At 38.7% G+C, this 15581-nt stretch overlaps 1 protein-coding gene across 1 annotated transcript in view; it reads right to left on the bottom strand.

The window, feature by feature from the left end:
- KCNK2 (potassium two pore domain channel subfamily K member 2) overlaps nt 1–15581 on the bottom strand; it is a gene marked incomplete at its 5' end in the record, with an annotated part of 99937 nt that overhangs the window by 18906 nt on the left and 65450 nt on the right. The window contains 2 exons of the mRNA XM_081998060.1: nt 4940–5126; nt 8442–8602. Of these exons, the coding sequence (XP_081854186.1) occupies nt 4940–5126; nt 8442–8602 (348 nt within the window). The remainder of the gene's footprint in view (nt 1–4939; nt 5127–8441; nt 8603–15581) is intronic.

The following is a 15581-nucleotide window of genomic DNA, read 5'->3' as shown; positions in this document are numbered from 1 at the left end:
TGTGCGGAGACGTGGAAAAGCGGCACGCTTGGGACAAGATAACATTGCAAGGGAGAATACACGTAGACACACAAGTTACTTGATGCCACTTGGTGGAAAGTGGAGAGCTACTTCAGAATACAAAGCGCAGCTATAAAACACTCCTTACACGCCGTGCTATACAACAACCGAGCGAGACACGGCACGCTGATTTAAGCTTCACACCCGACAGCCCCTGTTATGGATGTGAAGACCTGAGGTGGCAAAAAGCACTTCCAAATACCAAAAAAAAAGCCACAAAGCCTGCAGGAGAGCACACAGCTCTCTTACGGGACGCTCGACACGCGCCTCTTGCTCGGCTTGACGGCAATTTCTTTCTTTAGAGGTCTTTCTGCCGGGCGAGTAATATCACATAGCGAGAGATCGGCTGACTGCTATGACCACCAGGTGAAGCGTTCCAGTTCAGTGACATTAAATGAGACTGAAATATCTCAATACTCTACAAACTGGGTCTCAGGCCAAGCAATACATACAGACCCAGATATCTGTATTACAGTGGCAATACATCAAATTCAATTACAGACCAAAAGAGTAAAGAAGCAATAAGCTAAAAATCCCAGCTCAAACAAGAAACAAAAAACAGAAAACCACGCAAACAAAAAACCCCAACAAGAAAAACCCTTCGAATATGTTTTTAAAGTGGAGACTTGCAAAATTCTGTTGAATTGGACTGATTGAAGTGCAACCTTATATCATTATGTCCTGCTGTGAAATACACTACTGATGTGCTGTTTATATTTTTGACCTCCACTTAGTTCAGTCAAGTTTTGGACATCTAATCTAATTTAGATTTGAAGCCAGCTTTAGAAATACTTGACTATACCTTTTAATCTGCACTGTAGTTAAAGGATTTATCTGCACGTATGAACAATATATTGTCATGTTATACATTTATATATGTACCTCAGTGCTGACTTTAGTACCCAATAATATCTTTCATTATACTAAGAGATGACACATTTGACATGAAAAGATATCTCTTTTCTCTTTCACAGAATATTCGTAATATCGGCTGGATTTTCTTCTGTCATATGAAAGTCAGTAGCTTCTCTTGAAAACAAGAAAAGTGAACTTTGACTATGCCGTGATTTTCATAAGACAGTGCAGACTGTAGCACAGTTTCTTGCTTCCTTTTTTCTTGTGAAGAGCTACAACAATAAACTTTCTTCAAATGACAAAAAGTTACTTATTTCCCTACAAAAAGAAAAAATACACACACCCCCCCAAATTACAGAAATCAAATGGTTTCATACGACAGAGAAACATTAAGTTTGTTTTTTGGAATACTGTTCATATACTTTCTTGAATGTGCACAACAAGGGCTCTTCATCTTTTCCCTCCTTGCATGCACATGGAGGGATCGGTCTTTTATGTTTGCCTTAAGGCTTTTCTTGCCAGTGGATGCTGCAGCTGAAATTGCCACAGGCTCCAAATAGCAACCCAGATTCTAAGTACAAAAGGGGAAGTTTTGGCATTCTGGTTCCTGGGAACAGCATATTTGTTCTCCAGTACAAATAAGAAACTTGTAGAAAAATTTCTGGGGAACTCTACAAGAATTTCTAATATGGCAGCCTGCACTACAGCCTTTAACACCATTATGTTATGTAAGCCCACGTTCTTCTCTTGGCTCCCTCTTGGTACAGCTATTCAGAAACACTCTCTCTACTAAAACTTGTTCAGGGCTTCTTTTCATCTTTTAACTCCAGTGGTGCCAGAAAGCAGTGAGTTCCATGTCAATGAAAAATGACAGATATTGTAAGAAATATTTCTTTTAACCCAAATACATGTTATCACAACCATGATGTTTGTATGCAAGGCTTGCAAACCTGTTTTTTTTTCCTCTGGCATGACAGTTCCTAGAAAAAAAATACCAGAATACTTGTATTACTTGTATTAACACAATTGTATTTTTATTGCTAAAAAGAGTTGACTCCACTATAATTGCAAATTGGAGTACCACTGCCCACCACTCTGTTTTAGATTTGACTATAATTCTGAGTGGAAGGAGGTAATTTTCACTCTATTGTTTAAGAAACATGCCTTTCTGGGCAGGAAACATCAGAAAACGGAGTAAATTAATGCCAGTGTAAGGTTTTTTCCAAAGGCATTGCCATCTAGGCGCCAAGTGGACTGCGGCATCATTCTGCCTGCTGCATGCCTCATCGTGACAAACCAGAACCAAGAACACCATGGTCTAGGGATGCAATTTCAGATGCAATAACCATATTCTATCATGACAACCTCCCCTACAGCCTTCTAGAACATTACATGCCTTAAACCTGCATGCTTGCTTTGCCTCCATTTGTGGCACTCAGCTTTCCTAAGCTTTCAGTAGAGTGCTCTAGATGAAGCCTACCACAAAAATATCAATGGCCCTTAGTGTCTGCGTGGTAACTGTGACTTACCTAGAAGAAAAACAAACCAAAAGATCATAAAGATAACTTACTAATTTGTTAACATGCAAAAGATTCCACATACTTCCTCAAAATTAATAAGGAAGCCCAGCCCTTAAGACAAGTTTTATCAGCTCTATTGAGAACTTGCAATGTCAGTTTTCTTCAAATAGCTTAGTGATGCACACCGATGACTGTAAGCTTCCACGATGCAAAGCACAGTCAATGAATACCTTAAAAAAATCAAAAAAATAGGTAACTGAACAACTATGTACTGGGATGACAAGAAAACAAATGGACCTTTTTGAAAAAATCCTTCAAGTCATCTGCCATACTGAGTATGTTAGGCCACACAAAGACGGTAATATTGTCAACTTCAACTCTGACCAAATACAGTCCAGTGGCAATGTTAACCTCCCCGTTACAATGGAGATAGTCGTCTAACTCCGTTCTCTTAAGCATCATCTCTGCAAATACAAATCCAATTCCCACATCTGAAACTCTAAGTCAATAATGTATTACAGTACAAATACAGGTCTTGTGCGTGTTACGTGAAAAGAAAATAGAAAACATGCATGACATTTTGACATCACACATTTACAATGGAACTTTAAAATAAAAAAAAAAATATATTTATGAAGTGAACCATAAAAGGCCATAAGCTATAGAACAATGTAATTCAAGGACATTCTGTAGAAAGAGAGAGTGTTTCCTGTTAAATTTAAAAACCAGACATGATATAGGAACAAATTATGATATCAAGTGGTCTACAAATAGAAAAATCCACGGAAATTTATAATGAGAGTAATGATGAATGTACTCAGTGTTCCAGTTATAGCCAAATGGGCCATCTCACATGATGCCTTACAGTAAATATAACCAGGCCTTTACACACCATTATTTTTATTCCCTGACATACACGTACCCCTCAGGAATAAAATTTTAAAATACCCAGACTCTTGGCTTGGAAACAGCATAAATTTTTTATTTGGTGCTAGTTAAAAATCTGAACAGCATCACAAATCAGCGAGACACATTCAAAATAAACATGGAAGCATCACAAAAAACTACGTAAAAGTCCAAATGAACTTCATTTGCCATTTTACAGCCCAGTTCTATAATTTATAAGAATCTTTGGCAACTTCTTACATGGCCTTCGTTATCTTTGGCAACTTCTTACATGGCCTTTGTTTTTTAAATGGTCTGAATAACTTAATATTTTCAACATTAACTAAATTTCCCTCTATTTTACCCAGATCATTTATGAATATGCCAAACAGTTCAGACACTTCAGAGGTCTCTGTGGGACTTCTCCAACCCGAAAAACTTTTGCCAGTGACAATACCAGCCACATTCCTGCCATCAAAGCAAACTTCAGGCAGACCTACAAGTCACTAGGAGGAGCTCCTCAACCTAAGACCCTCACCTTAGTGCACTGAACTCGTGAAACAGCCATGGCTAGAGATGAGACACAGGAGGAGCCCACACCACATGGATATCTACTAGAAACTCTTCCCTCCCGCAGAATAGCTCACTGACAGCAGCCCAGCACTGCTGTCCTTCTCAGCTACTTCTGCCTTGCACAGGTTTCCGAGGTGGGAGAGAGGCATCTCATGAAAGAGGTGACGGTGCTGCATCAAGAGAAGCATGAGATCAGGCTGAAGAATACAAGTCTTGGACTCAGAGCACAAAGCTCTGAATTTCTAACCCTCACCTCACATCACTGACTTGGATCAACACACTTTCTCAACACAGGCAACATATATTTATTGTATTCTGAGAAGTGGTCTAACACCTCTAACACCTTTTCAAGAAAAAAGTTGACACAGAGAACCGGCCCAAGCTTTTTTTAGCTCAGTTTGTCAAAGTTCTTTGCAACCAATCCAATCTGGGTTAATAGATCCATAAAAGTTGGCTAAGTTATCTATGGGTTGTGCTAAACCTTCTCCTTACTTTACAAATACACATGGACAACTGCGTACATAACAAACAAAAGAAAGAAAGCACAGAAAGAGGATCCAACAGTAGAGACATCTCAATGGCAGAAACAGAGCTCTGGAATAACACTTGGAAAGTGAGAGATGCACGTAAGAGCCCTGTCATACAACTTCACAGGGTGAGACACTTTAAGCAGCTGCAGCTGAAAAAACCCCCATATTCAGCAGACTAAAATACTTTATTAATTCTTGCACTTCACACAATCTGTAAGAAGAAAAAAATCTACCTAAAAATTAAGTAAAGCATCTTTTAACAGTACAGGAGAAGAAAAAACAGAGTATGCGGAGACAGGCACCACGCATTTCACTGTCCCACCTTCTGTCTCTAGCCTGCCACATCAAAGACGAGGGCAAGCCCCCTCATGGGTACTGACACAAGAATGATGAAGGGTAAAATTGGGAGAGAGGCATCACAACAGACATGTGTCTGTCCCAAAATAATACCAAAATGCAGTACATATATCACTGTGCAAAATATTATAAGATAAGGAGTTATGAGAAAAATCTTACCTGCAACATAGTCACCAAATCCAATGGTAGTTAAAGTGATAACCACAAAATAAATTGCATCTAGTGTGCTCCAGCCTTCTATGTGCTTGAATATAACTGCAGGAAGAGCAACAAACAGCACGCAGCCAAATAGTATGAATATAATTGTTGAAATTATGCGAATCTTTGTCTGACTCACATTCCATTTCTGGAAAGGGAAAAGAGGAAACCCATCGTTAATAAAACTACGGTCCATAAGAACCTATCACCCACAGTTAATAAAACTATGGTCCATAAGAACCTATCACCCACAGTGAGCACCATATTGCTCAAGAGGACAGTGCATTATAATGCTCAATCAGGAAAATCAAAGCAGGGTTTTATTTTGAAAGGCTTTTCAAAGCAAACACGGCTGTCCTAGGAAATGTTTGCCAGCAGGAAATGGCAGAGCAGGGCTGGACTTTTCATTGTGGCCACATTTGTGATCTGGGTGAGTGTAGCATTCATTAATATTAACAGCTGATCATGCTAAAGTTTTGAGTGTGGGCTAAATATTTGAGTGAGCTTCAGGTAGTACTTGCACATGCTATGTCCCTACTTCTGCGCATCCACAGATAACTGAATAATAATGGTGAATTTTAACCATACAGTTCTCTCTAATCAAGTAACTGGCCAAAGAGAACCACAGAAGATAGAGCTGGAAGGGGCATGAAGAGACCACCTTTTCCAAACCTGCCCAAAGACAAAAAACACCCCACCTAAGCCACTGTAGACACATTACTGGACAGGGAACATGTGATCACACTTATCTGTTCTTGTCATCAGAGAGTTTTCCTAATGCTTAACATGCATCTCATCTCCTTCAGTTTAAGTCTACTATTTATGGTCTTATCCAAGGCAAATAAAGAAATTGCTACTTTGCTTTTTTCAGCAAACTTCAAGTGTTTTCTTTCAGTCACATGTTCTTTAGACCAAATAAATGCATTTCTTTCAGTCTTTCTTCACCTGTCTGTTCTTGTTGCTATCCCTTGGCTCCAGCAAACTAGTCCATGTTTCATTAAGTGTTGTACTCAAAACTAGATATAAAAAACCCCACAAAATAGAACGGAAGGATCCTTTCTTATGCTTTGCCTATTTATTTATTTACACTCCTATTTATACTTCAGACTATGATGTATGCTTTTTCACAGCAGTATGACATTAACCCATGTTAGCACATGAGCCCCTAGAGCTCTCAGAACATTTCTACAAAATTGCACCTAGACAGCCTGTTTCCTGACATGTGATTGCATATTTCCTTATTCCTTCATATAGTACTCTGAATTTGTCCTTCTTGAATTCAATCCTATATATTCAAACTACTTTGCAAAATTTGACATAATTTTGAATTCTAATTTTGTCCTCCCATTTTTAGTTCTCTCCCCAGCTTGAGATAATCAGTAGATTTAATGAACCAAGTTCTTTATCTGTTGTGTAATCTATTAACAATTTTTTTAAACTGCACCAAAGCTAGAAAAGAGCACTGCAAAGTCCCATTTGAAATGCTCTGTCAATCTGACATTTTTCCAAAGAGTTTTCCATCCATCCAACGCATGTTTGTTCAACTTCAAAGAGGCAAGGGAATGCACAAAACTGGAAACTTTCACAAAAGATGACCAAAAATGAAATTAGACGGCTCACGATACATGTTTTCATGTTTTTAAGTTTATTGCCAATGGAAACTGTGTTTTACAGTCAGCATGACCAAGGTCCAGCTTTTGTAACCCAAATCACAGTAGTAGTTTGGGTTATAGCAACATGAAATTCCCTGTTCTGACCCATCAGCATCTCCCAGTTCTTTTTAGAGAACTAGTAAACAGAACAAAGGAATGTTCCAGACTGCAACCAATAAATCAGTGTTTTCATTCAGATATTGCCAAAAGGGGGCAAGATGCTGCTTTTTTTATGTTGAGGCATTCTTGTTTTAGGGATACATCCATTACAAAAAAAGGAAGACCGTTATCCTCCTGAGCAACAGGCTGAGACACACAAATTGGTCTCAATACTTTTGTACTTTCAAGCAAAAAATAAAATTCAGTTCTAAAAAACCAGAAAGGATAAAAATAAAATGTTCTTATGGAATATTCTTACCTTTTTTAGACAAATCTCAATGGAAATGGATGTTATTCACCAGTACCTTGTCTGGACTTGAACTGGTGTTTCAAAGTCAGAAATACCTGCCTTTTCTTAAAAATCTTTCAAGCTTGCATTTTTTGTATTGCATAAGGCTACTCAGTACAGCCCCAGTTTGCTTTACTTCAAAAACAAAACCATGGCAGATCCTTTCTATATAGAAAAGGTGTCCTGCATGTGAGATTAGGGATTGTTGCAGAAAAACAGTCCTTCTGACACTTGCAGTGCTGATGCAAACAGCTACAAAGTCAGTTTGCTTCCTAAGTATTTGCTGGATATGACATGTTCTACATATCAAGAGACATAGTATTTCATAATACCATTTTTGAACTTTGGGTAATAGTTAAACCTGCATCATTTTATTAAAGGTTAGCAAAACACCTAAACTCTTTGCTTCTATGATTCTATGCTTCAAAAATCTCAGTAAATACCTTTTTTAATAACTCCATTAGTAAAATACAACCTTAATAATCTTTTCTGTGTGTGAAACAGAGACTAACTTCAATAAATTAAGTTCCTCTGCTAGAATTCAAGGCATTTGGTTGTCAAGGACTGGCTATGGCTGAACTTTACCAATATCTGCACAAGCTTCTAGCCTCTTCACAGGTCTCTTCCTCTACTGAAGCTGTGCCACTTTGCACGATTAAAGAAATAAGTAAAGAAAATGAAGGGCATGAACATCTAGGCTGTGCTAAGCAGTTTAGCAGAAGAGGCTGAAAATGCCTTAAACTGTAGAACATCTTACAGCCTACTGAGGAGACCACAAAGAGGAGTCCAATGTCAGGGACGCACCAGAGGCTCTGTACCATTTAGACTGTCCTGCTTCTGTGAATGCCCAAAGCTTTAGTCACCTACAGACACGTAAATCTCGAAATGTAGGTGTCTACAGGCTGTAAGCATTTCCTCGGGTATGATGGCATCTGAGTAGATTTTAAGAATTGTGATTTTTAGACTCGTACACCAAAAGTCTTCTGTGAATCAACTCAAAGCAGCAGCAATAATCTCCACAGCTGCGCCCTTCCATCCGAGTCACTGATTTCTTGTCACAATCTATATGAAAACCTTTGAAGGTAAGCATCACAGAAGACTTAGAAGTATTATACAGGTGAAACAAAAATAAAATATTTTTGATCTTGTTCCTCTTCCCAACTATAATTATCACATAAAATGTTGGGCTTCATCCAGTTCTCGTTCAATAACGTGTTCAGACTTTGCAAAGGTCTTCCTACCTTTTGCTATACATCTGGTTACAATGGCAAGCTATACACTGTTTTTCAGACTTTTCATTTCACTTCTTAACTTGAGAACAGCAAGCAGCATGAAAAACAAACGAGGCAGTCAGCATACTCACAACAAAGGTATCTTCTACTTTGGCAATTCCTTTTCCGAAGATCGTCCCTAGTTGGTCTCCAACACCAGCCAACAGAAAACCAAACAGAGGAATTCCCAGTAAGGCATAGATGATACAGAATATCTTTCCACCTTGTGTGCGTGGGGAGATGTTTCCAAAGCCTAAATTACAAACAACTTCAGATGTTTGAGAGGTTACACGTATTACATTACACATTTTAAAAGGACTGCAGGAACAGAACGGTTAAAACCAGGTGCTACGAGGTTAACCATACGACAGAGCAAACATTGTGAAAACTCAAATCTAACTGTAGGTCATACAGTCCTCTCTGAGCTAAAATTAAACTACTGCACAATTCACCAACTTATTTTATAATGTATGTGTACTGTGGAGAAGAAAAATTCTCTTAGAGAAATAATTTTTTTTCCAGTTACGGCTTTTCTTCTCTCCTAGCTATCGTTAATACCAATTGGTTAAGCTATGCCTTAGCCTCTGCTTCCTGGGAACGTCTATTGCTGGGCTTGTAATTGGCAGGCTGCAGTACTTGTAAACAAGATACAATTTTCCTTCAGATGTGCTGTGTTTCAAATTGAAGCAGCCTGGAAAAAAAAGAACAACCTGGATGAGAAAACCCGGGATTTCTAGCATAAATGGGACTGCTTAGAGTCCTCATTATTAAAGGCTTTGGTTCTTTCAGTGTTGAAAACAAAGCTTAGAGAAAGAGTTTACGGTTCACATCTCAGTCCGTTTGAAAGCGGAAATGATTTTGTCTTCAGCGGCTTGTGTAAAAGAGCACTTTGACATGCGTGTGATACCTCAGTTGCTGCTGGTCCACTTAGAACGCAGAAACTGAAATGCCAAGAGCACAGGCCCCGGCATCTGTGAAGTGCCCTCACCTCACCTCCCAGGATGGGTGGTTTAATGGTGTGGCCAAGGTCACACAGGCAGAACCCTACAGACAAGTTTCATGAGCGTCAGGCCTCAGTTTTAATTCAAATGTTTTTCTCCTCCGAAGGATCGCTCATTTTGGGGGAGCAGTAGCAGTAACACCCCAGCATTTTTGACATGGTCTCCTTTTTCAGCACAACGATGTGCACTTCAAAGGAGGCCAGAGAGAGAGCTTGTCAGAAAAAGGATTATTTTCCATGGAGAAATTAAACAAAAGACTTTTTTTTTAATTACCCTTGTGGTAGAAAAGCTTGTAAATCAAAAGCAAAATATTTTAGCAAGTAATTGAGAAATTTGTTTCTTAGTGTCTTAAATTTTGCATAAGAGATACCTTTCATATACACAAAAAACATTCAAGGAAAATCCAATTTTCCTGTGAAAAAGCTGATAGACAAGTTTTATCAGCTCTACTGAGAGCTTGCAGTGTAGTTTTCTTTTTAAAATAGCTTAATATTTTTGCACAATGTGACTGCCAGATTCTACAATCTAAAGCACATTTAACGAATATTTTAGCTATTAGCTATTTACTATTTTGAACACATTGGCTTAACATATAGATTTTCTTTATGAAAGTTATCTTCACTTTTGGTTCTGCTCTCACATAGGTAAGCTACACCAAAGCTCTGTTGTCAAAACTACTTTTCCCTTTCAGTACACAGAAGACAATGCTGCCCCTCACTCTAATTCATTAAAATAAAAAAAAACCCACATTGAGAATATACTTTATGCCTAGATATTTTGCCCTATTATCCGTTTCCAGATAGTAATTGTGTAAACAAGAAATGCAATGTTGATAGAGTTCAGTTAGATTAAAAAAAAGTTTAAAAGTTGATACTAAAATTTTCCCCAAATCATGACTAATAAACCCTGTCAAACTAAACAAAAAGGACAAAATTACAGGAAATACTATCAATTACAGGTTGTGGAGTCCTGCAACTTTGTAAATTTTCCCTGCAATAATATAACCAAAAAAAAAAGTCTGACTCAGGCAAGTGGAAAAAAAAAGTCCCAGCACCTTTAGACCAGCCTAGTATCCTTCTCTAACCCAGAGCCAGGGCTAAAATTACTCATTATTATAATTCAGGAAATTTCCATTCCATTGAGTTCACTCTGTCCCTTCATGCACCAAGCAGGAAAGACCCTTGAGTTTTAAAATAAAATTAGCTCATCGCCAACCAAAAAGGGACAAACAGATCCAAGCTACTCTGTTTTCATAAACATGCCTGTTTATGCATCAACAGGAGCTTGAACAGTTGCCAGGGTGCGACTCCTGAGGGGCCTTAATGCGATTGAGAATCAGGGGTCTGGATACACCACATTTGTAAAACTCGTACTAGGGGATTTGGAAATCGCTCTCCAGTTTTTGTTCTTTTTTGTTTGTTTGTTTGTTTGTTTAACTGTGTTCACGTGCCCTGTAGAAGTGGTGTCTCATAACGGTGACAAAGTACCAGCCCAGCGAAGCACATGCCAAGCGGGCAGTTTTGCTCGGTCAGCTCCATAAAGCAAACTGGCATTCTCTGTGCGTCCCACAGCTATTACAGAGGCAATTGCTGCTGCGGCGTACTTCTCATCTGCTGCTAATCAGCATGAGGACATGAAGTTCGTGTTCAGCTCTATGTATTCTCTTCCCGAAGTCAGAGTCGCGTCTTGCTCAAGAAAAGGATGGTACCTCATGGTACCTACTTGGCCTCAGGAGATTAGCGTTTAAATATATGCCTGCCCATCAGTGCCAAGGCAAAGACATGCACTTATTCACAGATAAATAAGATATCCCTTTTCGCATAATGGTCTGGACATAATCATTAAAGAAAAAGGCAGTGTATGTACTCATGCTGGCTATGCAGAAGTCTTTGCACATACTGCAGAAATACTAAAACTTGCACGTTTGTGTTCACTGTGTGGAAACATCTGCATTTTTACACTGATCCCTTTTTCTTTCCTCCTCTTAACTCTGTCCTACACTCCAAAGCTTGACATGTATGCCCGTGTCATATACATATATATTTACAAGTAAGTATTTCATGGGGTTTGATGGCTTTGGTTAGCAGTAGTGTAAGAGCATTTTCAGTCTTCCATGTGACTCCCCTCCCATCATTGTGAAGTAGCTAGAAAATTCCTATTCCCCTTTTTCCAAATAGGGAACTGAAGCACAGAGGGGAGGAAAGTCCAAAATTCTCTATGTCATTTAGGTCTAACTCACAACAAATCTGTAGCTGAGGACTGTGTAATCACATTACAACACATTACTAGTTACAAGTAACTAGTGATAGGACGAGAGGAAATGGCCTCAAGTTGCGCCAAGGGAGGGTTGGGTTGGGTTGGATATTAGGAAAAATTTCTTCACGGAGAGAGTGGTCAAGCATTGGAACAGGCTGCTCAGGGAGGTGGTGGAGTCACCATCTCTGGAAGTGTTCAAAAAACATGTGGACATGGCACTTCAGGACATGGTTTAGGGGGCATGGCAGCGTTGGGTTGATGGTTGGACTTGATGATATTAAAGGTCTTTTCCAACCTTACTGATTCTGTGATTCTGTGACCCTTAATTAGGGAAGATTTGCCATCTAAAGTCCTCAAAGAACCTCAATCAAGCTGGTTTGAGGCCACACAGAAATATGTTGTGAATACTTAAAAAATCTGTGGACTCCCTTTCTGTCAGGGCCAACACACATGCACATGTATTCCTGAACACAGTGCAAGAGAATTTGAAGGTTGAATAAGGACAAAGACTATTTGCAAATCTGAATACTTGGATGAATTGAATATGAATACCCTTGCAGTGAAAGCACAGTATTTCTGTGTTACAGAATACATGAATTACTTCACATATGCACATACTATGTCTTACAGCCATTGCTCCCGAGCTGTTGCCTGTGGATCCCGTTATGTGTATGCAGCTAATGCCCCTCCTCCAAGTTAATTCTCCAATTTAAAAGTTCAGTAGTTTTCTGTACATGCAATTGATGAAATTGCTGCATGAAGGAAGTGCCCTGTGCAATAACAGAGGTGAAGGTACCTCTGTTTTAAACTGCTGCCTGCTGTGAAACTGAAAATCTCTGCTTTACAGAAATTAGGCGTAATCTCTTCATCCCTCACAGTAGCTTCTGGAATCCAGTTCTCTTAATAGTTTTAGTGATTTGGGAACGACGTTTTCAAAGTACTGCTGTTTACTTAATATCATTGCTCAGCACAGCATTCCCTTTGGTATTACCTGTACTGGAAGCTACAAAATTCTGATTTTTAACACGAATCCATAATTCTGTGTCACAGACATGTCAATATATTATTTTGGAGATTATAATGTTCTGGCTTAAGTCTGAAAAAAGACATTTTACTAAGAAAAACTCTCAATTACCAATGCCTCTCTTTTTCAACTATGAATAATAGGAAAACCTAGACTGACATTAATAAAATGTGTAATATTCAAGAACTGACAAGACAGAGGCTGATCTCCTTTCAGTGGTTTCTTTTCATCTGTGTTCTGTGGGAGCAGTAATCAAATCAATAAAACTTCTTTTAAAAGAACAGGCTATAAATATTCATCAAAAATAAGTTTCCTTCAAGTCAAAGTGCTGTGCTGGAGAGGTGAAGGAGCATTGTAAGGAAAGTCTCTGTGTGGATACAGAAGCTGTTGCAGTATTCAATAACTTACATTCAGTTGCTAAGGCAATTTCTCAAGGAATTGGGTAATAATTGTTAAAAGGCTTTTAAAAGCTTAAACATCAGTTCAGATAACCCTGCCTCCCTGTACAGGTTCTTCATTTCTTTCAGCTGTCACTTTGCCCAGTGAATAGTATCTACTCATCAGTAGTAGGGCTTCTGTCCCTTTTTCAATTATTTCTTTTTTGTTGTTATTGCCTGCATTCATTTTACTTCTAACGCTTATTCTGGCAAAATTGAATCGGCTGCAAAACCCAAAAACTCCCACTTGCTTTTTTCCTTTCAGTGGGATTGCTCCATGGGAACAAGATGCCTGGCTAACACAGCTAGCAAAACCATAGCGCACTTCAAAGTTAATAGTTCACAATATCACAAAACTTTTACTACCCACATATTCTTATCAAGTGTAAACACGTAGCAAATGTGACAAAGTTACATTTGTTCCACACCGAAGTCATGAACAATATCAATGTGTAGATAAAATACATTGATACAAGTGGTTGTTTTTTGTCAGTACGTCTGAAATTCACAATTCTTGTTTTTCTGTCAATCTACGAACAATTTTTCTGACAATGACTTTCATGGAGATCTGAAATAATTTTTTCTAGAGTTTGAGGACTTTCTTTTAATACCTTTCATTTTTGTTCCCTACAAGTAATAGAAGAAACAGGTTTGGGTTTTGTTTACAAATAAAGCAATTCTTGGTGCTGGGTAAAGCGAGCTCTTGCTGGCCTCTCCATCCCAAGTACAAAGCAATGCGCAGGCTTTCCAGTGGAGTTAAACCATACTCTGCCTGTACATGTTTCTGTCTTCCCTACAACTATTAAAGTGTGGCCAAAGTGTAAATTAAGGATTTACAGCAACAAACGAGACGTGAACAGCTAAAACAAGCCAAGTCTCCAGCACTTGCCCTGTCTCTCTAGGAGCGCTGCTACTCCTAGAGGTGAGGACACCCAGTTTCTCTTGTGAAACATGTCCTGTGCCAGCACGGGGAGCCTGTAAATGCCTGTAAATGCACACTGGTTTCACTGATGTCACGGATTTAAAACAAGAACTAAAAATCCCATAATCTTACAGTCAGACTCAGACCTTGGATCCTTTTAAGCTAATACAGCTGGCCAAAGTGAATGCAGGTACCTTGACCTACCAGGTAAGCTACAATCTTCTTTGTGGCTCTAAACTTTTCTTCATGCACCCTGGTTCACCTTCAGAGACCTTTCACCAGGTCAGTGTTCAAAGATAGAAGTATTTTGCCTTATCGTTTTCTTCTGTGTCCTCTGTCTATTCTGGCTTGTAAGCTACACATACGCAACTCACGCACACAGATCATTCACCCCGAATCAGAGCTAAGCAGGGAAATCCTGGGGAAGAGAGAGTGGTCCAGGGGAAATGGCAGGCAAGGAGGTGGTCAGGAAACAGAACCCCCTTTGCACATATTTATCTGGCCACGTAATTGCTTAATCTTAGTAAGGCAGGTAGGAAGGAGGGCTCTTCAAGAGAATATACACATACACTAATTATTAATTATTTATTAATAATGAGTATTTTATTACTAAAAAATGCCTCCTGACACAGTTAGCCCTAACATATACCAGCATATTAAGAAACACAATTTCCTCAAAAGAGTTAACGTTAAAAAGAAAAAACGCTACCAATTTTCTAAAAGAAAAAGCTCTGAAGATTTTTACTCATACTATTATCTTCAAGAAAATGAGATAATTTTTTGCCAGTGAGGCTTACCATCAGGTATCTGAAAGTGTGTGGTCATTCTCCTATTTCTATTTTTTTTTTTTTCCTGGAGCAATCTTTACAATTAGGCCTAACACGGAAAATTAAAAACAGGAAAAAATGAACCACCATGCATAAATAACTTTACTGACTTCACATTTTGGCTTCTGGCTATTTATGTATAATATTCCTGATTCAGCAAAGGAAGTTACATGCTTAACATTAAAAATGTTTAAATTTATCCCTATTCAGGTAACATTTAAATACCTGAAAGCATACTCATTCTGTCAGCATATACACCTGCAAAGATGGGTAAACATATATACTTTGTCAAATTAAATTCTTAACAGATTTTTCAATTGATTTTCCACACTGTCATCATGTGGCAGAAATCAGTCCTGGAAATGATGCTGTCACCACCTCTTTAATTTCCCAGAATTTCCACACTAAAGCTCAAAAATCTTTTGCTATAATGTCATTATCCAAGCAATTGAAGAAAGTGCAATTACAAGACTGCAAAAATGTTTAAAATCCTTCAAAGGAGCAAGAATTAATTTCTGCTTCCACAGTTTTCAATTTTTAGTGACTTAGAACTATGCAGGTGTGGGGGTTTTTCCTTTACAGTGAGGGTGCTTCAGTAGAAGGCAGTGGAAGACGAGCACTCTGTGGCTCACCAGTGTCCTACCCACCCTCAGCACAACTCCATGTCTTCACCCAAGCCACTTGGTGAGCTGCCACACTGGAGATTCTCACTTGATTCTTTCACAAAGAGAGCAGTCTAAAGATGGGAATCTATACAAAAGGATA

The sequence above is a fragment of the Phaethon aethereus genome (assembly GCF_964289735.1).
Source record: "Phaethon aethereus genome assembly, chromosome: 3".
Lineage (NCBI taxonomy): Eukaryota > Metazoa > Chordata > Aves > Phaethontiformes > Phaethontidae > Phaethon > Phaethon aethereus.
Note: the sequence above shows the minus strand (reverse complement) of the source record. Positions and strands in the feature narration are given on the sequence as shown.